The sequence below is a fragment of the Muscardinus avellanarius genome, assembly GCF_963383645.1.
Source record: "Muscardinus avellanarius genome assembly, chromosome: 17".
Classification (NCBI taxonomy): Eukaryota; Metazoa; Chordata; class Mammalia; order Rodentia; family Gliridae; genus Muscardinus; species Muscardinus avellanarius.
Window position 1 is genome coordinate 55,114,103 of NC_137803.1, and position 21,699 is coordinate 55,135,801.

Below are 21,699 nucleotides of genomic sequence, written 5' to 3' on the forward strand. Positions count from 1 at the left end.
CAAAGTGTAACAGTCACCTCTCGAGAACAAGAGAGTGTGCGCAGTGAGCGTGGACTTCACTGCTACTCAGCCTTGCAAGCACCTGGCCAGTTAACCTGTTAAAGGTGTTTGCATTCAGAGCTTTTCATGGTGCCTTTACAACTTGTAAGAATTTTCTGCTTTTTTTCCTATTATATTCTCTCTCTCTCTCTTTTTTTTTTTTTTTGCGGGTCTGGGGATGGAACTAGGAGCATTCTACCTCTGAGCTACACCCCCTGCCCTGTTTGTTCATTCTTTCTTTCTTCCTAATTTTTGGTGGTACTGGCATTCCTGGAAGCCCTTCTACCTCCAGGCTACACTCCCAGACCTATTTTATGCATTTTTATTTTTGGAAACAGGGTCTCTTAAGCCAGCGAGGCTGGCTTCGAACCTGCGCGATCCTCCTGTTTCTGCCTCCCAGCGCCACCACGCCTGGCTTATTCTTTATTTTGACACCGGGTCTCACTGAGTCGCAAAGGGCCTCACTAAATAGCTGAGGCTGTCCACAAACCGTGATCCTCCTGTCTCAGCCTCCCAAGTGTTGGGATTACAAGTGTGTGCCACCACACCCAGCTCTGTCATGTTCTCTTTATGAGGTTTAAGTCTTTTAAGATTCTTGGGAATAATGTTTGAGCAAAGGATGGAATTAAAATGTGTTGAATAATACGTTATTCAGTAGTGCTGTGCTTTTCACATATCAAAATATGCGTTTAACATCTGCATAGCCCGAGGGATAGATACGCTCTTCATTTACTAGTTGAGAAAACTGCAGCCACGGAGTGTCGTTTGTTGGTAGAAACACGTTTATGTGTCAAGACTAGACTAGGTCTGCGCAGTCCCCCGACTCCAGAGCCCATGCCGTGTGGTGCGGAAGGGCACGGGGACTCAGCACGTGCTGAGGGGTACCATCTCTAAAGACGGCATCGACTGCAGCCTGCCCACTCTTGGCTCTGGACCTGGTTTGATGTACACTTACCCAGAGGCTGCGGATTCACCGTGGATATTCTGGAGAGCCACCACAAGAAAGCCTTGCAGACTTTTGCTTCCACATGATTAACCCTGAAACTCTGGGGAGTCAAGCCTCCTCCATCCTGTCCTTGGGACTCCGGGCTTCTCTCGTCTCCAAGGAGGCTGTTGAGTAAGATCACAGACCTGCTGTCTCTTCACCTCTTGCCCTGTGCCCTTCCTCGTTCTGCCTTTGGTTTTCTATTTAGTCGATGGTTGACTTATTTATTTTGATAGTTGGCGTTGAACCCAGGGCATTCTACCTCTGAGCTCTACACCCCCAGCCCTACTTTATTTTCTTAGTTTGAAACAGAGTCTTACTAAGTTGCGGAGGGCTTCACCAAGTTGTTGAGGCCGGCTGCGAACCCTCCAGCCTCCCAAGTACTAGGATTGCGGGTGTGTCCACCACACCCGACTCTTGTCCTTTGGTTCTCTGGGCCGCAGTAGGCTCAGTTCTACAGAGGGAAGTCAGTGCACTAGCACAGGCAGTGCGGTCTAGAGCCAACGTGACCAGATTTGAACCCCAGTTTGGTTTTGACACATTAGTTGTCTCCAGACCTTAGTTTCTCTAGCCATAGATAAGAGCAGTGATAGTACTATCTCCTAGAGTTGTTATGAGGATTAAACTAGTTAATACACGTAAGGCAGACAAGACACAGTAGCATGCTTATGCCATTTGGGAGGCTGCCAGGAGGCCGAGGCAGGAGGATCTGGATGCAGGAATTCAAGGCCTGCCTCAGCAACCCTGCTCTCTCAGAACACCACCAGCAGCCTGGCGTGGTTCAGAGCCAGCCTCGGCAACTTAGCGAGGCTCTTAGCAACCTAGCATGACTCTGTTTCCAAATAAGAAATAAAATTGGTTTGGGATATAGCTTGGAGGTAGTATGCTTCTGGGTTCCATCCCTAGTGCCCAAAACAACAAAACAAACAACAACAACAAGACCAAACTGTGTAAGTAGTGCTTGGAATGTTTTAAACACACAGTAGGTGTCAGGATCCCATGCACATTTAAAGTTTTAGGTCAAGTTTCTCTCTGACTCTCTGGACTCTTAAGTCAGGGAACTTGGGTTAGGTGCTGGCTCCACCCCTTCGCATGAGCTTTAGTGAGCTGCTCATACAGTTTTTCTGTCTAAAAAGGAATATGTGTCTTGGGCTAGATACGTGGCACACATTTATAATCCCAGCACTTGAGAGGCTGAGACAGGAGGATTGCAGGTTTGACTTAGCAAGACACTTAATAAAAAATAAAAAATAAAGAATAAAGAATAAAAAAAATTAAAAGGGTTAGGGGCATAACTCAGAGGTCAAATGCCCCTGGGTTGAAGCCCCAGTTAAAAAAACAAAAATCTTTTTTTTTTTTTGGGGGGGTGAGATTTCCTAATTCACAACTGATTTCATACACAAAGGATCTATAAAATATTTTATAGCCAGGTGTGGCAGTGCACACCCATAAGGCTAATACATGGCAGACCGAGATAGGAGAATCAGGTGTGGGACCAGCTTCAGCAACTTACACTCTCAGCAAACTAACAAGATCCCATTCTAAAACAACAAATACAGAGGGCTGCAGGGGCCGGGCCTGGTGGTGCATGCTTGTAATCCCAGGGCTTGGGAGCCGGGCAGGAGGATGGTGCAGGTGCGAAGCCAGCCTCAGCTACTTAGTGAGGTGCTCAGCAACTTAGTAAGACCCTGTTTCCAAATAAAATATATATAAAAAAATAGGTCTGGGAGTGTAGCCCAGAGGTAGAAAGCCGCTGGGTTCCATCCCAAGGCACCCCTCCCACCTCACACAATCTTCCTTTGTCCCCATTGTACAGCCTCAAAAATAACAGCAAGTTAAACAGGGTGGTGGGGCTTTGGAGCTGGCTGGAGCCTTTGCGCTGCCCTGGCTGGCGCTTTGTGTCCTCATCCTATTGCAGTCTTCTGAATTCTTTGACACTCAAACTCATCCTTTCAAGACGGTCGGAGGCTCTGAAGCCTTCCCTTTAAAAACACCTGCTGTCCTGGATCCCGGATGAGAGGATTCTATGTATTCACTTTCAGGCGGACATTGGGTTTCCTGCTGATGCTTCCAAGGAGGACCACAGTCACTGGGACCTTCCTTTCTCTGGTGCTGCCCGGGTCACCTCATTTGTCATTCCTGCTGGCCTGCCACACCGTGGGAAGTGCCACAGCACCATTGCCTAGTTCTCTGGGTTTCAGGGTTCTTTGGCTTCGGCAATTTCACCGGATTCACACTGCTAATAACCAAGCCTTAATTCTCTTCTCATTTCTTTCTTTCTTTTTTTTTTTTTGGTGGTACTGGGGTTCCTGGAAACCTTTCTACCTCCAGGCTACACTCCCAGATCTATTTTATATTTTTATTTAGAAACAGGGCCTCTTGAGTCAGCGCAGCTGGCTTCCAACCTGCGCAATCCTCCTGTCTCTGCCTCCCAAGCGCGGGGATTACAAGCGTGCGTCACCACGCTCGGCTAGTTTCTTCTCATTTCTGAATTAAGGCACCCTATGTTGTACTATTTTATTTTTTTCCATACTGGGGATGGAACCCAGAAGCATTCTACCTCCAAGCTACATGCCAAGCCTGATTTTTTTTATTCTTTATTTTGAAACAGGGTCTCACTGAGCTGCAAAGGGCCTCACTAAGTAGTAGCTGAGGCTGCCTGTGAACCGCGATCCTCCTGTCTCAGCCTCCCAAATGCTGGAATTACAAGTGTGTGCCACCACGTCTGGCTTATAGTGTACTATTTTCTAATGAATTTGAGATTTTAGCAAGAGGTCCAGTCAGAGGGTAAAATTTATGTCGTGTGCAGCAAGTTTAGAATGGTTCATACGTAATCACTGAAACACACCATGCTCAATATCAAGTATCAGCGGTACATACCTGTAATCCCAGTAAATTAGAAGGGTGAGGACAGAGGATTGCAAGTTTGAGGCCTGCCTAGACAACTTAGACCCTGTTTCAAAATAAAAAATAAAACATTTAAAAAGGGCTAGGGATGTAGCTTAGTGGGAATGTCCCTGGGTTCAATCCCCATAATGCAAAATAAAATAAAAATAAAAATCTTAAATTTATTTTGATACAGGTTTTTACTAAATTTCCTAGGTTAGCTTCCATTTTATAATCCTCCTGCCTCTGCTGGGATTACAGGTGTAAAACACTTTGCCAGCCTTAGATTTGAGTTCTTTTTTTTTTTTTTTTTTCCTGGTACTGGACATCAAACTCAGGGGCATTCCACCTCTGAGCTACACCCCGATCCCAGCCCAGGCAGCCCTATTTTTTTATTCTTTACTTTGAAACAAGGTCTCAGTAAATTACAGAGGGCCTCACTAGTTAACTGACGCTGGCAGTGAACTTGTGAATCTGGGATTACAATCGTGGGATTGCAAGCATGCGCCACCTTGCCCAGCTACAGTTCTGTGGTGTGTGTGTGTGTGTGTGTGTGTGTGTGTGTGTGTGTGTGTTTTACTGGAGATTGAACCCAGGGGTAATCTACATCCAAGCTACATCCTCAGCCCTATTTTTTTATTTTTTATTTTGGAACAAGGCCTCACTAAGTAGCTGAGGCTGGCTGTGAACTTGCACTAAGATACCCGGCTTCAGCTTGAGTTCTTAACATAATATTTTTTGAGATTTTAGTGACCATAGTTGAACCAATTAGTCTGAGTGCAGCTCAGAATTATTCAGGACCTGGGGCTCTAAACAATATTATCTTGAATTTCCTTTTTTGAATTTCTACAAAGGCTAATCTTTGGATCTCCCATAGTCGAAAGTGTCTAGCACAGGTCCCCTGGAAGATGTTCAGTGGATGCTTATTTCCTTTATTTAGTTCTTGGCTTGCCCCTTCCTCCCCCCTTCCCTCTTTCCTTTCTTGGTTGGACTTAGGGGTGTGCCACCTCTGACCTATACTCCCAGTTCTTTTTATTTTGAAACAGGGTTTTGTCAAGTTGCAAAGGGGCTCACTAAGTTGCTGAGGCTGGCCTCTAACCTGTAATTCTCCTGTCTCAGCCTCCCAAGTGCTGGGATTACAGGCATGTGCCACCATACCCCAAGTCTTTTATTTCTTGACCCTTTTTTATTTTGAACTAATTTTAGGCTTATAGAAAAGTTGTAGAAACAGTATGGAAAGTTTTCAAATATGTCTCACCTCTAGAGCCTCCATGAAACCTACCACCTTATAGTGAGAGGTAATCATTCTCAGAGTAAACATTCTGCATGCACTGCATGGAACACTTAGCAAGTTTATGTTTTTTGTTTATACATTTTTTAGAGAAATGGGTGGGATTTAATCTTTATTGGACATTCATTTCTTTATGAAGTTCTTGTTTTTTTTTTTTTTTGTGGTACTGGGGGTGGAATCCAGAGGCTTTCTACCTCCGGGTTATAGTCCCAGTCCTATATTATATTTTATTTTGAAACAGGGTCTCACTAAGTTGCTGAAAGCCTCACTAAGTAGCTGAGGCTGGCTTCGAACCTGTGATCCTCCTGTCTCAGCCTCCCAAGTGTGGGAATTACAAGCGTGCGCCACCACGCCCGGCTTTTCTTTATGAAATTCTATGTGGAAATAAGAAACCATTTAGTGGACAAGCTTCATGTAATGTGTATAGTTAAAAATAGTTTAGCCGGGTGTGGTGGTGCACGCTTTTAATCCCAGCATTCGGGAAATTGAGACGGAAGGATCAAGGTTCGCAGACAGCCTCAGCCACTTAGTGAGACCCTTTGCAATTCAGTGAGACCCTGTTTCAAAATAAAGAATAAAAAATAGGGCTGGGATAAAAAATCGGTCTGGGAGTGTAGCCGGAGGGAGAAGGGCTTCCAGGAACCCCAGTATCACACACACACACACACACACACACACACACACACAAAAAAAAAAAAAAAAAAATAGGGCTGGGGGTGTAGCATCCCAGTACTGGGGAAAAAAAAAAAAGAAATAGTTTAATAGTGTGGTGGCACACACTTGTAATCTCAGTGCTTGGAAAGCTAAGACAGGAGGCTCATAAGTTCTCAGTCAGCCTCAGCTACTAAGTGAGGTCCTCTGCAACTTAGTGAGATCTTGTTTCAGAATAAAGACTAAAAAATAGGGCTGAGGGTTTAGCTCGGAGGTAGAATGCTCCTGGGTTCCATTCCTAGTACCACCACCACCATAAAAAAAAAAAAAATAGGGTGGAGAAAGTAGCTTGGAGGTAGAATGCCCCTGGAAAACACACACACACACACACACACACACACACACACACACACACTTTTAAGTGAAGTTTCATTGTAAAATAATTCTACAATAAACCACATTTAACAAGAATTTTAGTAGAGAAGCAGTAAGACAAATGTGCTAAACATGGTACACAATGAACAACTACATCTCAGCTGTATAATCTAAAAGTTAAATGTCCCAGGAGTTTCAACCTGAACTTGGAAGGCACCGCCTTCAGAGGTGGTTAATGGGACAGTTTGATCTTTCTCTTCTACTGAGAAATACTTCCTTGTTTTAGTTAGCTTTCTATTGCAATGACAAAATATCTGAGAAAATTAACATACAGGAGGTAGGGTTTGTTTTGGCTTGTGATATCAGAGTTTAAAGCCTGTGGTCAACTGGCTTTATAGCTTGTAGGCCTGGAGTGAGGCCAAAGGGCAGCTTGGAAGAAAGCTGCTCTCCTCTTCCAGCCAGAGGCAGGTACGACCCCAGTGACCTTCCTCCAGCCTGGTCTTTCCTTCAGCAGTTCCCCCACCGCCTAACAATCCACTCAGTCATGAACTCAGGACATCAAGCCATTGATGAGGTTCAGGGCCCGCTCTGAACACTGCTGCACAGGGGACCCGAGCCCCGTCCAGATTCTGCTGTAGCACTTCTCCCAGTCAGGCTTAATGAGATGATCTAAGTAGAGTCATTTTCATGGTTTTATAGGGTTTCCATTTTGTGCAAGCCTTCACATTCTTTAATCATTATACTAAGTTTTTGAGTTTTATATAATTTCTTAGCACCTTGAGAGATACTTGAAATGGCATCCAGAATGTTATTATTTTTTAGCAATTAGGACATTTATCACAGTATTTGGGAGGCTAAAATGAAGATCAGAGGTTCCAGGACAGCCTCAGCAAGTAGAGACTCAACTACGTAGGGAGACCCTATTTCAAAACAAATAACAAAGAGGTTGGGGTGTAGCCCAAAGGTAGAATGCCTCTGGGTCCAATCTCTAGCACACACACACGCACACGCACACGCACACACAGACACAGACACGTTCATTCACTGCTTTATTTTGCTACAGTGAGTGAGGTACACAATCTATTCATCTGCTCCACCGCTTACACATTCGACCACGGCCCATACTGTTTCCTTCTGTGTCTTGAAGTCTGCCTTCAAGGGAGCACCAAGGAGGAATGGGACTAGTCACAGCCTGCTGTGTCTGGTCCTGAGAGTCAGCTGTGATGTGTGATGTCCATGTAGCTTCCTTCTGAGTATTAGTTTTAGGGATACTTAGCAGTCTGGGAAAGATGGCAGTGCTCCTGTAACCTTGACCCGAGTGTTTTCATCTGTCCTCTTGATAATTTTCCCTATGGCTTTTAGCACAAGAGTCATAATTGGCACAAATTCAGAAACGTCTAGAAGTTTCACAAGTTGGGTGCAACGTCTGTTTTCACAACTATTTCAATAGTAAATAGCCCAGGAGGTGCCTACTGGGCCGCTGTGATGCAGGAGACGAGGCTAAAGGAGGAAGCATTTGCTCCACAGATTCTTATTACAACAACAGTAAGATTACCTAAATGCGAAAGATGGCGTGCCAAGCAGCTGCAGGAAGAGCCGGTCAAGTGCACCATCCTTGAGAACCAAGTTGGAATAAGGAGCCTTCACCGGCCATGTTTCCTGCAGCCGTAGGGCTTGTTAACTGATGGGAGCAGGGGGCAGATGCTGATAGAGAAATGAATGCTGGGAAAACGCCTCCACGCACCCCAGCTGTGGTCCGTTCTGATGCCCCAGAAGCCACGTCGGCAAGAGCCCAAGCAGATTCAAACCGAATGGGACCGCAACCAGTTCTACTCATGAAGGACACACGTTTTGAAATCAGATTCTCCTGGATTATGTTGTCTATGGGGGGGGGCTGTTTTTCCCTAGAAAGCAGTTTCCTAGTAGCTGAAGTAAGTTGGAGCTGACTTTCTGAGTTGCTATGTATGTCTTTGACAGTGTCATTGACAGACCAATGCACAGTGCCCAGGTTGTTACAGTTTTCCAATAGTGAAGAAGTGTCTTCAGGAAATGAACTAATATTTCTTCTTTTTAGCCTCTGATCATTCTTAGCTTTCCTCAGGTTCACATTAACTTCTGTCTGGTGCCCATCACTTCTGCACTGACCTTCACCTTGCTCATGAGTCTGATAGGATGGGTAGCTGCTGACCTGTATCCTCCTTGGGCGACATGATTATGAGGCAGGGAGAAAGCTCTCTAGTGGGCTCAGGCTTCCTCCGGAGTGGTGTGACGTGATGTGGGGCTCACAGACATCCTCCTTGGCTCAGCCCAAAGGTGGTGTCCTTTCTTTATATACCTTTCCCCTCAATAGATGATAGGAGGTAGGACAAAGTTTTGCTTCTCTTACCAATAAAGGGTAGCAAAATATGTCACCCCAAAATATACCTGTGGCATAAGATCATTTTGAGCTGAAGGTAAAAGAAAAGCTCCCTGATCTTCCCCTTTTTGCCTTTAAAAAAAGCAGGACATGGTTTACAAAGCTGTTCCTCGTCTCTTCTCTTCAAGAAAGGACAGAAGATAATCTTCATACTGAGACTTTATGCTCATATCAGGCTGGAGACAGCACCAGTGGAATCTACATAAGGATTTGACTCACTGGACTTTACCATTAGTTTCCCAAATATTTGCTTTCCCACAGTTCACTGCTATGTAAGGCCCGAGGCCCTTTCCCTTTGCCTCATAGCTTCTTTAAAAATCCATATTATTCTTGGGTGAATGAAGGTGCTGTACAGTCTGGGTTCTAAGCCACCTCTCTGGGAATTACTCTTGTGGGTATCTCCCATGTAAATATAAAATGCCCATTAATAAACTTCTATTTGCTTTTCTCTTGTTAATCTCCTTTGCTACAGAGGCCCCCAGTCAAGAACTTAAAAGACAGAGGGAAAATAATTTTTTCCTCCCTCCCACCCACCAACATACTTGGAATTGCCAGTATTTAATGAGTGAATGAACTGACTCTTGGCCTTCAAGTATTTTTGGACTTAATCGAATGGATGTGATTTCTATGAGAAATCAGTAGAGCATAACAGAGCCAAGCCACGGTCTGCAAAGTCAGGGCGGTGAGGCAGATGGAGAGAGAGAAGCCTGGAGAAGCCAGTCGTTCAGTGATCACAAAACAATATGGGAAATGGGAGCCGAAACTATGTCCTGATTAGATTTCATTTTATTTCCTAACAAGATAGTGGCTCTAAAGTTTTTATCAGACAGTAGGCAGCTAAAACGTGCTGGCCCAGAAGAGTTACAAAGAAATAATTTTGTTCTCAAGATTGTAAACCTTACAAAAATTTCCTAGAAATTGAGGAGATATTGGTGCCCACATTTTGACTGTTTAACAGAATTAGAGGTTAAATTTAATGATTTAAAAATATTTTTCTGCATTTTTCACATTTAAAAAAATCTCTTAAATAATGTACAGTTTAGCTAGGCATGGTAGTGCATGCTTATAATCCCAGTACTTGGGAGGCTGAAACAGGAGTATTGCAGGTTCGGGGCCAGCCTCAGCAACTTAGTGAGACCTTGTTTCAAAAATAAAAAATAGCCGGGCATGGTGGCACGCGCTTATAATCCCCGCGCTTGGGAGGCGGAGACAAGAGGATCCGCAGGCTCAAAGCCAGCCTTGCTGGCTTAAGAGACCCTGTTTCCAAATAAAAATCTAAAAAAATAGGTGTCTGGGAGTGCAGCCTGAAGGTAGAAGGGTTTCCAGGAACCACAGTACCACTAAATAAATAAATAAATAAATTAATTAAATAAATAAAATTGGGCTGGGAGTGTAGCTCAGGGGTAAATTGCCCTTTGGTTCAATCCCTAGTAGTACACACACATACACACAAATGTACGTTTAATAAGTTTTTTTATGTGTACACCCATGAAGCTATATCATAAATAATAAACAATCATCACCATTCCGAGTTTTTGTATGACCCTGTAAACCATCTTTTCCCTAGTTACCACACCCATCCCATCCCATCCCATCCTCAGGCGATCTTTGATCTGCTTCGTACACTGTAGCGTTGTTTGCAATTTCTACAGTCTTATATGGGTGAAATCAAGCCGCACCGCTTCATCAGGCCTTCTGTTGTTGGGGGTGTGCTCGGTGGTGTTTGCTGGGTGGCCACACAGCACAGTCATTGGTTTACATCAGTAAGATTTCTTTCTCATATGTTTGCAGCTGTAGTTTGGTTCGAGTTCAGATCACAGGTCAGATTTATTGATTGATTGATTTTTGCAGTCCTGGGGATGGAACCCAGGGGCATTCTACCTCCAAGCTACATCCTCAACCCTATTCTTTATTCTTTATTTTATTTTATTTTTTTAATTTTATTTTTTTATTGGTGCACTTTATTCATACATCATAATGGGATAAAAAACTTTTGTAGACATACATGCACACATCGCCCAGTCAGCCCCCACCCGATCCCCACCCCATTCTCTCCCCATCCCTCCTTCCCATGCTTGGCTTAGTGGTTGACATCTAGTATTATAGCAATTTGTCCAAAATTAACAATGATAATCTCACATAACAGTTTCATTTGTCTGATACCAAGCTTTTGATGACTTAAAGATAACACTTCAATGTTTCTTTTTGCTTTCTTTCTTACCAGAGAATATTTTTTCCTTCTTTTTTTTTTAGGTGAAACTATCATACATTTATTTATTTATTTTTCAGAAAAAATCTATCCTAATATGGAATATGGACTCTAGATACCCAAAATGATCTCAAAAAAGAACAAAGATAGAAGATGTATATTTTCTGATTTCAAACCATATAAAGCTACAATAATTGAAACAGTGTAGTACAGTTATAAAGGCAGATATATAAATCATTCAAATTTAATAAAAGCCTAGAGATAAATTCTTCCATATATTGTCAAGTTTTTATTTTATTTTTATTTTATTTTTTATTTTTTTATTGGTGCATTATATTCATACAACTTATTGGGGTAAAAAACTTGTGTGTACAAACATGTACTCACCGCTGATTTAACCCCTACCCAATTCCCACCCAATTCTCTCCCCGTCCCTCCCTCCCTTGCTTGGCTTAGTGATTGACTTCAATATGTTTAAGTACATTGTGTGTTTTAGAGATTTTCCTCTCCCCCCCCCCCTTTCTCCTCCTTTAGGTTGTCTTGTTTGCTCCTCTATAGCATTTCCTCTTTCAAGAGTTCCTCCTATGACCCATTTCTCCCTAACTATCACATATTAGGGAAAGCATCTGATTTCTTATTTTTTGTGACTGACTAATCTCACTTAGCATAATGTCCTCCAGTTCCATCCATTTCCCTGAAAATAATGTAATTGAGTTTTTTTTGATGGCTGAGTAATATTCCATTGTGTACATATCCCACAGTTTTGTAATCCATTGTTTGGCTATGGTGAATTGTGCAGCTATGAACATAGATACACATGCATTAGTTTGGTAGTTTGGTTTCTTTTCTTTTGGGTAGATACCCAACAGTGGTATTGCTGGATCAAATGGTAGGTTTGTTCCCATTCTTCTGAGGATTCTCCATACTGTTTTCCAAAGTGGTTGCACTAATTTGCAATCCCACCAACAATGTCTTAGAGTTCCCACTTCTCCACATCCTCGCCAGCATCTGTTGTTGTTTGTGTTTTGAATGATTGCCATTCTAGTTGGAGTTAGGTGAAATCTCAGGGTAGTTTTGATTTGCATCTCTCTGATTGCCAGTGATGTTGAGCATTTTTTCATGCATTTATTGGCCATTTGAATTTCTTCTTTTGTGAAGTGTCTATTTAGTTCATCTGCCCATTTTGTTATTGGATGTTTTGTTTTCTTAGTGTTGAGTTTCTTGAGTTCTCTATATATTCTAGATATTAGTCCTCTATCAGTGGTGTAGGTGGCAAAAATCTTCTCCCAATATGTTGGCTCTCGATTGAGGTTCTTGATAGTTTCCTTTGTTGAAGAGAAGCTCTTCAGTTTCATGCAATCCCATGTATTGATTCTCCTATTAATTTGTTGTTCCTTTGGGGTCTTGTTGAGGAAATGTTTGTCTGTGCCTATGTGTTGTAGTGTTGGACCTATGCCCTCTTCAAGGAGCTTCAAGGTCTCTGGTTTAATTTCCAAGTCTTTGATCCATCGTGAGTTGACTTTTGTACAGGGTGAAAAAGTGGGATTAATATCCAATTTTCTGCATATGGTTAACCAGTTTCACCAACACCATTTGTTGAAGAGGCTATCTTTTTTCCAGTGTATGTTTTTGGCCCCTTTGTCAAAAATCAATTGGCTGAAAGTGTGTGGACTTGTTTCTGGGTCTTCTATTCTGCTCCATTGGTCTATATGTCTGTTCTTTTGCCAGTACCATGCTGTTTTTATTACAATGGCTTTGTAGTATAGTTTAAAGTCAGGTATTGTGATTCCTCCTGTGTGTTTTTTGTTGCTGAGAACTACCTTGGCTATTCTGGGCTTTTTGTTATTCCAGATAAATTTAAGGACTGAATTTTCTATGTCTGTGAGGAATGATCTTGGTAGTTTAATGGCATTGCATTAAATCTGTAGATCACTTTTGGGAGGATGGCCATTTTAATGATATTTATTCTGCCAATCCATGAACATGGAAGATCTTTCCATCTTCTAAGATCTTCGATTTCTTTTTTTAGTGTTTTATAGTTTTCTTTGTAGAGATCTTTTACCTCCTTGGTCAAGTTTATTCCTAGGTATTTTATTTTTTTGTGGGAGATCCTGAGTGGAAGTGTTTTCTGAATTTCTTTTTCAGTGGATTTATGGTTGGTGTACAGGAAAGCTTCTGATTTTTTAAGATTGATTTTGTATCCAGATACTTTGCTGAATTTGTTGATCAGTTCTATAAGCCTTTTGGTTGAGTTTGTTGGGTTTTCTAAATATAGTATCATGTCATCTGCAAATAGTGAAAGCTTAAGTTCTTCTTTTCCTATTTGTACTCCTTTGATTTCCTTTTTTTGCCTTATTGCTCTGGCTAGAGTCTCTAGTACTATATTGAAGAGAAGTGGTGATAGTGGACATCCTTGTCTCGTTCCAGTTTTTAGGGGGAATTCTTGAAGTTTTCCTGCACTTAATATGATGGTGGCGGTGGGCTTATTGTAGATTGCCTTAATAATGTTGAGATATGTTCCTTCTATTCCAATTCTCTGCAGTGTTTTTATCATAAATGGATGTTGAGTTTTATAGAATTCACTTGGGAAACCATCTGGTTCTGGGCTTTTCTTTGATGGTAAGCTCTTTATTGCTGTTTCAATGGATTGTTATTTCTTGGGTTAAGTGTTCTATATCTTCTTGACTCAGTTTAGGAAGGTTGTATTTATCTAGGAAGTTGTCGATTTCCTCCAGATTTTTCATTTTGTTGGAGTATAGTTTTTCAAAGTAGTTTCTGATAATCCTCTGGATTTCTATGCTGTCAGTAGTAATGTCTCCTTTTTCATCCCTTATCTTCATAATTTCGGTTGATTCTCTCTCTTTTTTTAGTTAGGTTGGCTAGTGGTTTATCAATCTTGTTAATTTTTTTCAAGAAACCAGTTTTGGTTTTGTTGATTTTCTGTATTTTTTTATTCTCTATTTTGTTAATTTTTGCTCTAATTTTAATAATTTCCCGTCTTCTGCTGGCTTTGGGGTTCAATTGTTCCTGCTTTTCAAGGGCTTTGAGGTGTGTCATAAGGCTATTTATTTGAAGATTTTCTGTTTTTCTTATGTGAGCACTCAGTGCTATAAATTTTCCTCTTAATACTGCCTTCAAAGTGTCCCAGAGGTTTTGATATGTTGTTTCTTTATTTTCATTTGTTTGTAGAAATTTCTTGATTCCACCTCATACATCTATGACCCATTCTTCATCCAGAAGTGTGGTGTTCAGTCTCCACATGTTTATGTTGTTTCTCTGGGTCTTCTTATAGTTGATTTCTAGTTTCATTCCATTATGGTCTGAAATGACTCAGGGAAGTATGTAACATTTTTTTAAATTTGCTAGTGCTTATTTTGTGTCCCAGGATGTGATCTATTTTGGAGAAGGTTCCGTGAGCAGCTGAGAAAAATGTAAACTCCACTGTAGTTGGGTGAAATATTCTATATGTGTCCAACAGGTCCATTTGGTTAATGGTGTTCTTTAGTTCTGAGACATCTTTACTGACCCTTTGTCTGGAATATCGGTCTAGTATTGTGAGAGTTGTGTTGAAGTCTCCCAGTATTATTGTGTTGGGATTTATGTGTGACTTCATGTCACAAAGCGTTTGATTTATGAAAGTAGCTGCCCCTATGTTTGGGGCATAGATGTTGATTATTGTTATTTCCTCTTGCTGGACTATTCCTTTTACCAGTAAAATGTGACCTTCTTTGTCTCTTCTAATAAGTTTGGGTTTGAAGTCTAACTTGTCTGATATCATAGTTGCTACTTCTGCTTGTCTTCGAGTATCATTAGCATGGATTACCTTGCTCCAGCCCTTTACCTTGAGTTTGTTCCTATCTTTACTTGTAAGGTGTGTTTCTTGTAAGCAGCAAATGAATGGATTCTGGCTTTTAATCCATTTTGCCACTTTATGTCTTTTTATTGGGGACTTGAGGCCGTTTACATTCAGTGTGATTATAGAGAGATAATTTTTAATTCCCAACTTGTTAAGATCTTATTTCTGATTGAGATACTGTTTATTCTTCTTTGCTTAGTTGTCTGCTGGATGGGAATTCTTGTTTCTTTTGGTTCTGGCGTGTATTACCCATTTCCTCTTTGCAGTTAATCTCCTTGAGTATTTTCTCTAGCGCTGGTTTTGAAGACATAAATTCCTTCAGTTGCTGTTTGTCGTGAAAGCTTCTTATTTCCCCATCTAATTTGATGGATAGTTTTGCTGGGTAGGAAATGTTTGGCTGGAAGTTGTTTTCTTTCAGAGTTTGGAATATGTTACTCCATGCCCTTCTGGCTTTCATAACTTGGTTTGGGAAGTCTGGAGTGATTCTAATTGGTTTGCCTCTGAATGTATTGTGGCCTTTTGTTTTTGTTGCCTTTAAGATTCTCTCCTTGGCTTCCACATTAGTCATTTTGACAATTATGTGGCGTGGGGATCCCTCTTCTCTGATCCTGTCTAAAGGGAGTTCTGTAAGTTTCCTGGACCTGTGTATCGACCTCTTGCTCTATGTTTGGTAAAATTTCTGCTATTACTTCCTTGAAGAGATTGTTGATCCCTTTGGTTTCACTTTCTTTTCCCTCCTCTAATCCAATTATTCTTAGGTTAGCTCTCTTAAAATCGGCCCATATTTCTTCAATGTCAGATTCCTGCTGTCAGATTTTTTTTTCTAAATTAGAAACTATGTGTTCATTTATGGGGTGATCGTCTTCTAGGAGCAAGATTCTATTCTCCATGTGGTCTAATTGGTTGTTTGTACTTTGAATTGAGGACTTTACTTCATTAATTGCATCCTTTATCTCTTTTTGGGACTCTCTGAATTCTTTTTGAAAGTCCTCTATTATTTCTACAGTTATTTTCCTGATTTGATCTTCTAGAAATCTCTGAATTTGTTTTATCAGGTTCTGATGTTGTGGGGTTGTGGGTATTTATTGCTCTCAGAAAGTCTAACTTTACCTGTGCAAAAGTGCTCTTTGTATTTACATACGCCTGTCCAATCTCACCACCGAGGGGAGACCTCAGGGACTCTGTGTGTGTGTGTGTGTGTGTGTGTGTGTGTGTGTGTGTGTGTGTGTGTGTATTCTAGGAATCAAACCCAGGGTCATGCTACCTCTGACCTACACTCCCAGCCCTATTTTATTGTTTAATTTGAAGGAGGATCTTGCTAATTTACTTCACGCTGCTGCCTTGAAACTCTGGTCATCCTGTCTCAACCTCCCAGGCATTGGGATCGTGGGTGCGCACGCGTGCACCTCTCAGGAACGTGCTCCTACAGGTAGGTCTGAGATGGAAGCAGGCACTTAATGGGGTAATCAGGGTCTCATTTTATCAACTTTACATTTGTTAAGACTAAGAAATATACATCTGTTATCATATCACATTAAGACTTTGTGCATATTGATGGATTGGAAGGATGGTTTGTAGACTTAAGGATAAAATGTTCTATAGAAAGTTCCCTGCTTTGAAAACCTTTTAATTAGAGAAAATACATGTTTACCTTCTTATGATTCTTAAAATTTAGTAAGTAAAAGAACATAAATAGAGAAAAATGGGGAAAAAAGCTGAGGTGAAAAGAATGTCAAACATTTTGATTATGTTTGAGCACAATGTGTCTCAAGGTTGTTCTATTCTGTTATATTTAATACAGCAGCTGAGCTCATGCAATTTTCTGCTTCTTCCCTGACTATTCTATTTTGGATCTTTATCTCCTAGTACAATTCGTCAAAATAATAGGAACTCAATAAATACATGTTAGTGCTGCATTGAAGAAGTTTGCATTAAAGTTGAAGGTTAATGTAGGGCTTTCATAGTCTGAACAGAAATTTTAGTCACCAAATATGGTAATTTCATGTATCTATAAAACTTTTCACTTAAAAAAGAATAGCTACATACAGTGTCTTATTTTTTCCTTACAACTTTATGGGGAAGATACTATACTTTTTTTTTTTTTTTTTTTTAACCAAGGAGGCCCTGCAAGGTTAAGTGACTTGTCTACTGTCTTACTGCTAGTGGGAGCCAGGTCTCAAATTCAATTCTTCTTTTCCTCCAAAGGGTAGAAAGAGTTTTCTAGAAGGAAGGAATTAACAGAGGATTCAGAGTTGCTGAAATATTAAGGGAGAAGATTGCAATAACACTCAAAGCTTGAGAAAGAGCCTTAACAGTGGAGTAGAAAATTTGAAAGGTAAGTCAAGTGTAGTGGCACACGCTTGTAGACCCAGTACTTGGGAGGCTGAGACATAAGGATTGCAGGTTCAAAGCCTGCCTCAGCAATGTAGTGAGGTCTCAGCAACCTAGTGAGACCCTGTTTTCAAATAAAGAAATAAAATTGGGCTGGGGACTCCGGGCATGGTGGAGCACACTTGTAATTCCCACGCTTGGGAGGCGGACACAGGAGGATCGTGCAGGTTTGAAGCCAGCGTCTCTGGCTTAAGAAACCCTGTTTCCAAATAAAATATAAAAAAAATGTCTGGGAGTGTAGCCCGGAGGTAGAAGGGTTCCATCCTCAGTACCACCACCAAAATAAATAAATAAATAAATAAATAAAATAAAAATAAATAAATAAATAAATAAATAAAATAAAAAATTGGGGCTGGGGGTATAGCTTGGAGATAAAATGCCTCTAGGCTCAATTCCTAGTACAAATTTAAAAAAAAAAAGGAAAAAGAAGAAAGAAAACAAAAGAAAATTCGAAAGATAAAGATGAGCAGATTCCTGAAAGAGTGGATACTGAAGTCAGGTGTGGAGTGCATGCCTCTAATTCCAGTACTTGGGAGGCTGAGACAGGGAGAACATAATTTGGAAGCCAGCCTCAAAAATTGAGTGAGGCCGTTAGCAACTTAGTGAGACCCTATTTAAAAAAAGAGTAAGAAGAACCGGCAAGATGGCCGAAGTGGAGCAGAAGAAAAAGCGGACCTTCCGCAAGTTCACCTACCGCGGCGTGGACCTCGACCAGCTCCTGGACATGTCCTACGAGCAGCTGTACAGCGCCAGCCAGCAGCGAAGGCTGAACCCGGGGCTGCGGCGCAAGCAGCTCTCTCTGCTGAAGCGTCTGCGCAAGGCCAAGAAGGAGAAGCCGGAGGTGGTGAAGACCCACCTGCTGGACATGATCATCCTGCCGGAGATGGTGGGCAGCATGGTGGGCGTCTACAACGGCAAGACCTTCAACCAGGTGGAGATCAAGCCCGAGATGATCGGCCACTACCTGGGCGAGTTCTCCATCACCTACAAGCCAGTGAAGCACGGCTGGCCTGGCATTTGCGCCACCCACTCTTCCCGCTTCATCCCCCTCAAGTAGCCCTCCTGGGTAATAAAGGGACATACAGCTCTGAAAAAAGAAAAAAAAAGAAAAAAAAAAGAAAAAGAAAAAAAAAAAAAGAAAAAGAGTAAGATGGGGGGTGTACCTCAGAGGTAGAACAATTTTTTTCTATAAATGCCAAGATATTTCTGTTTAGAGTTATATAAATGTTATAGTCGTGATAGTCGTATAACCTGATACCCCTGCTCAAATATATCAAAGCTACGTTTACATAGTAGAAATGTAGTCCCCTTAGGTATGAAATGAATATCTCGGGTTTGTCGCTACTTCAGTGAGACTCAGGGGACTTCATGCATTGATATACTTTCTTTTTATAATATTCTTAGTATTCTACTTATAATTCTGAGTTTGCTTTAGGTCCTTAACCTATGATATAATTGTCTCGCACATACTCAAGGGAAAGGACTAAAAATAGACATGAGAATATTCTATAATTTTTATCTTACCTTTTTTGTACACCTGGATAAAATAGGAGGTATGATGATGAATCACTCAGCACTTGGATAAATAATCTAATTCATCTCTTATTTCAACAGATAGTTTTATATATCTACTTATCAGGCAGTGTACTATGTGCTGGAGACATAGTGTGGAACAAAAATAGACACAGTCCTTAGTTATCAGAATTTACTATTTATAGTTGTCTAATTGCAGGAAGAGAATAGAAGCAAGCTGACTGAAAACTTATGGATAAAGATAAAAGCAAAACCGGAAACAGGAGTCACGTGAGTCTGAGCGTAAGGACAGCTGGAAGTGCCTTACTTAGCCCTTTGCTCTGCTTCCTTAAAAGTTTACCAGAAGCCAGGTGTGGTGGTGCACACCTGGAATCCCAGCCCTTGGCAGGCTGAGACTAGAGGATTACAGATTCAAGACCAGCCTCAGCAACTTAGCGAGATCCTGTTTCAAAATAAAAGAGGGCTTTTTTAGCAACGGGTTTGCCGCCAGAACACAGGTGTCGTGAAAACCACTGCTAAAAGCCAAGATGGGAAAGGAAAAGACTCACATCAACATCGTTTTCATTGGACACGTAGATTCCGGCAAGTCCACCACGACTGGCCATCTCATCTACAAATGTGGTGGGATCGACAAAAGAACCATTGAGAAGTTCGAAAAGGAGGCTGCCGAGATGGGAAAAGGCTCTTTCAAGTATGCCTGGGTCTTGGATAAATTGAAAGCTGAGCGTGAGCGTGGTATCACCATTGACATCTCCCTGTGGAAATTTGAGACCAGCAAGTATTATGTGACTATCATCGATGCCCCCGGACACAGAGACTTTATCAAAAACATGATTACAGGCACATCTCAGGCTGACTGTGCTGTCTTGATTGTTGCTGCTGGTGTTGGTGAATTTGAAGCTGGTATCTCCAAGAATGGACAGACCCGTGAGCATGCCCTTCTGGCTTACACACTGGGTGTGAAACAACTGATTGTTGGTGTTAACAAAATGGATTCCACTGAGCCACCTTACAGCCAGAAGAGATACGAGGAAATCGTTAAGGAAGTCAGCACCTACATTAAGAAAATTGGCTACAACCCTGACACAGTAGCATTTGTGCCAATTTCTGGTTGGAATAGTGACAACATGCTGGAGCCAAGTGCTAACATGCCCTGGTTCAAAGGATGGAAAGTCACCCGTAAAGATGGCAGCGCAAGTGGAACCACACTGCTTGAAGCTTTGGACTGCATCCTGCCACCAACTCGCCCAACTGACAAGCCTCTGCGGCTGCCCCTCCAGGATGTCTACAAAATTGGAGGTATTGGTACTGTCCCTGTGGGCAGAGTGGAGACTGGTGTTCTCAAGCCTGGCATGGTGGTCACCTTTGCTCCAGTCAACGTCACAACTGAAGTGAAATCTGTTGAAATGCACTATGAAGCTCTGAGTGAAGCTCTTCCTGGAGACAATGTGGGCTTCAATGTCAAGAACGTGTCTGTGAAAGATGTTCGTCGTGGCAACGTAGCTGGTGACAGCAAAAATGACCCACCAATGGAAGCAGCTGGTTTCACTGCTCAGGTGATCATCCTGAACCATCCAGGCCAAATCAGTGCTGGCTATGCTCCTGTACTGGATTGTCACACAGCTCACATTGCTTGCAAGTTTGCTGAGCTGAAAGAGAAGATTGACCGCCGTTCTGGTAAGAAGCTGGAAGATGGCCCTAAATTCTTGAAGTCCGGCGATGCTGCCATTGTTGATATGGTTCCAGGCAAGCCTATGTGTGTTGAGAGCTTCTCCGACTATCCTCCTCTGGGTCGTTTTGCTGTTCGTGATATGAGACAGACAGTTGCTGTGGGCGTCATCAAAGCAGTGGACAAGAAGGCTGCTGGAGCTGGCAAGGTCACCAAGTCTGCCCAGAAAGCTCAGAAGGCTAAATGAATATTACCCCTAACACCTGCCACCCCAGTCTTAATCAGTGGTGGAAGAACGGTCTCAGAACTGTTTGTCTCAATTGGCCATTTAAGTTTAATAGTAAAAGACTGGTTAATGATAACAATGCATCGTAAAACCTTCAGAAGGAAAGGAAAATGTTTTGTGGACCATTTGTTTTTTTTTTGTGTGTGTGTGGCAGTTTTAAGTTATTAGTTTTTAAAATCAGTACTTTTTAATGGAAACACCTTGACCAAAAATCTGTCACAATTTTGAGACCCATTAAAACAAAAGTCTAATGAGAAAAAACAACAACAAAAAAACAAAAAACAAAATAAAAGAGGGCTGGCTGGGCGTGGTGGCACACGCTTGTAATCCCCGCGCTTGGGAGGCTGAAGCAGGAGGATCACACGGGTTCGAAGCCAGCCTCAGCTACTTAGTGAGGCTCTCAGCAACTTAGTGAGACCCTGTTTCCAAATAAAATATAAAAAAGGTCTGGGAGTATAGCCCGGAGGTAGAAAGCCTCAGGGTTCCACCCCCAGGACCACCAAAAAAATAAATAATAAATAAAATAAAAATAAAAGAGGGCTGGGGGGGGTATAGCTAGGAGGGAGAATGTACCTGGATTTAATCTCCAGTTCCACCCTTCAAAAAAAAAAAAGTTAACCAGAATGTTATACTTTTATTCTGACACAGGCCTCACCCTTACCTATCAATCCATAGTCCACTGGTAAGTATTTTTTGCTGAAGCATTAAACATTTTAAACCAATGTTGTGTTCAGGGCCCAGATCATTCCTCCTCAGGTTAGACTCCTGCCTGGACTACAGTAGCAAAGGGCGTCCAGTTGGGGGCAGCACCGAGTGCTTTATCTCTGTAGGTTGCCTGCCATGCATTCCACCAGAGCTGTGCCTACTTTTCCTGACTTTGCCCCTTGGCCCTCTCCTCTTCTCTATCCCTGGGGCAGTGTGTCTGCTCCACACGGCTCTGCCTGCCACCCGTCTCCTCACAGCCTCCCTCCACTGTCCTTGTGGCCACAATACCTTTTCAACTTTCTGCATCCAGGAATTCTCCAGATTAACAGGGATGCCCACCAGAGTAAAGGTCTTCCCTGTTTGGAAATAGAGCTCAGCCAGGTGGGATGGTGCGCACCTGTAATCTC

At 42.0% G+C, this 21,699-nt stretch overlaps 2 protein-coding genes across 2 annotated transcripts; both read left to right on the plus strand.

Moving 5' to 3' along the window:
- Positions 1–17,742: 17,742 nt before the first annotated feature.
- LOC308275896 (small ribosomal subunit protein uS19-like) lies at positions 17,743–18,228 on the plus strand (the record flags this gene model as incomplete). The annotated part of the gene is made up of 1 exon (XM_080714287.1): positions 17,743–18,228. One exon carries the CDS (start codon positions 17,743–17,745, stop codon positions 18,154–18,156), a length of 414 nt encoding a protein of 137 aa, XP_080570413.1. The 3' UTR covers positions 18,157–18,228.
- A 931-nt stretch (positions 18,229–19,159) lies between these two features.
- On the plus strand, positions 19,160–20,593 carry LOC308275911 (elongation factor 1-alpha 1-like; the record flags this gene model as incomplete). Its single annotated transcript, XM_080714310.1, has 1 exon — positions 19,160–20,593. One exon carries the CDS (start codon positions 19,160–19,162, stop codon positions 20,546–20,548), a length of 1,389 nt encoding a protein of 462 aa, XP_080570436.1. The 3' UTR covers positions 20,549–20,593.
- Positions 20,594–21,699: the final 1,106 nt, after the last annotated feature.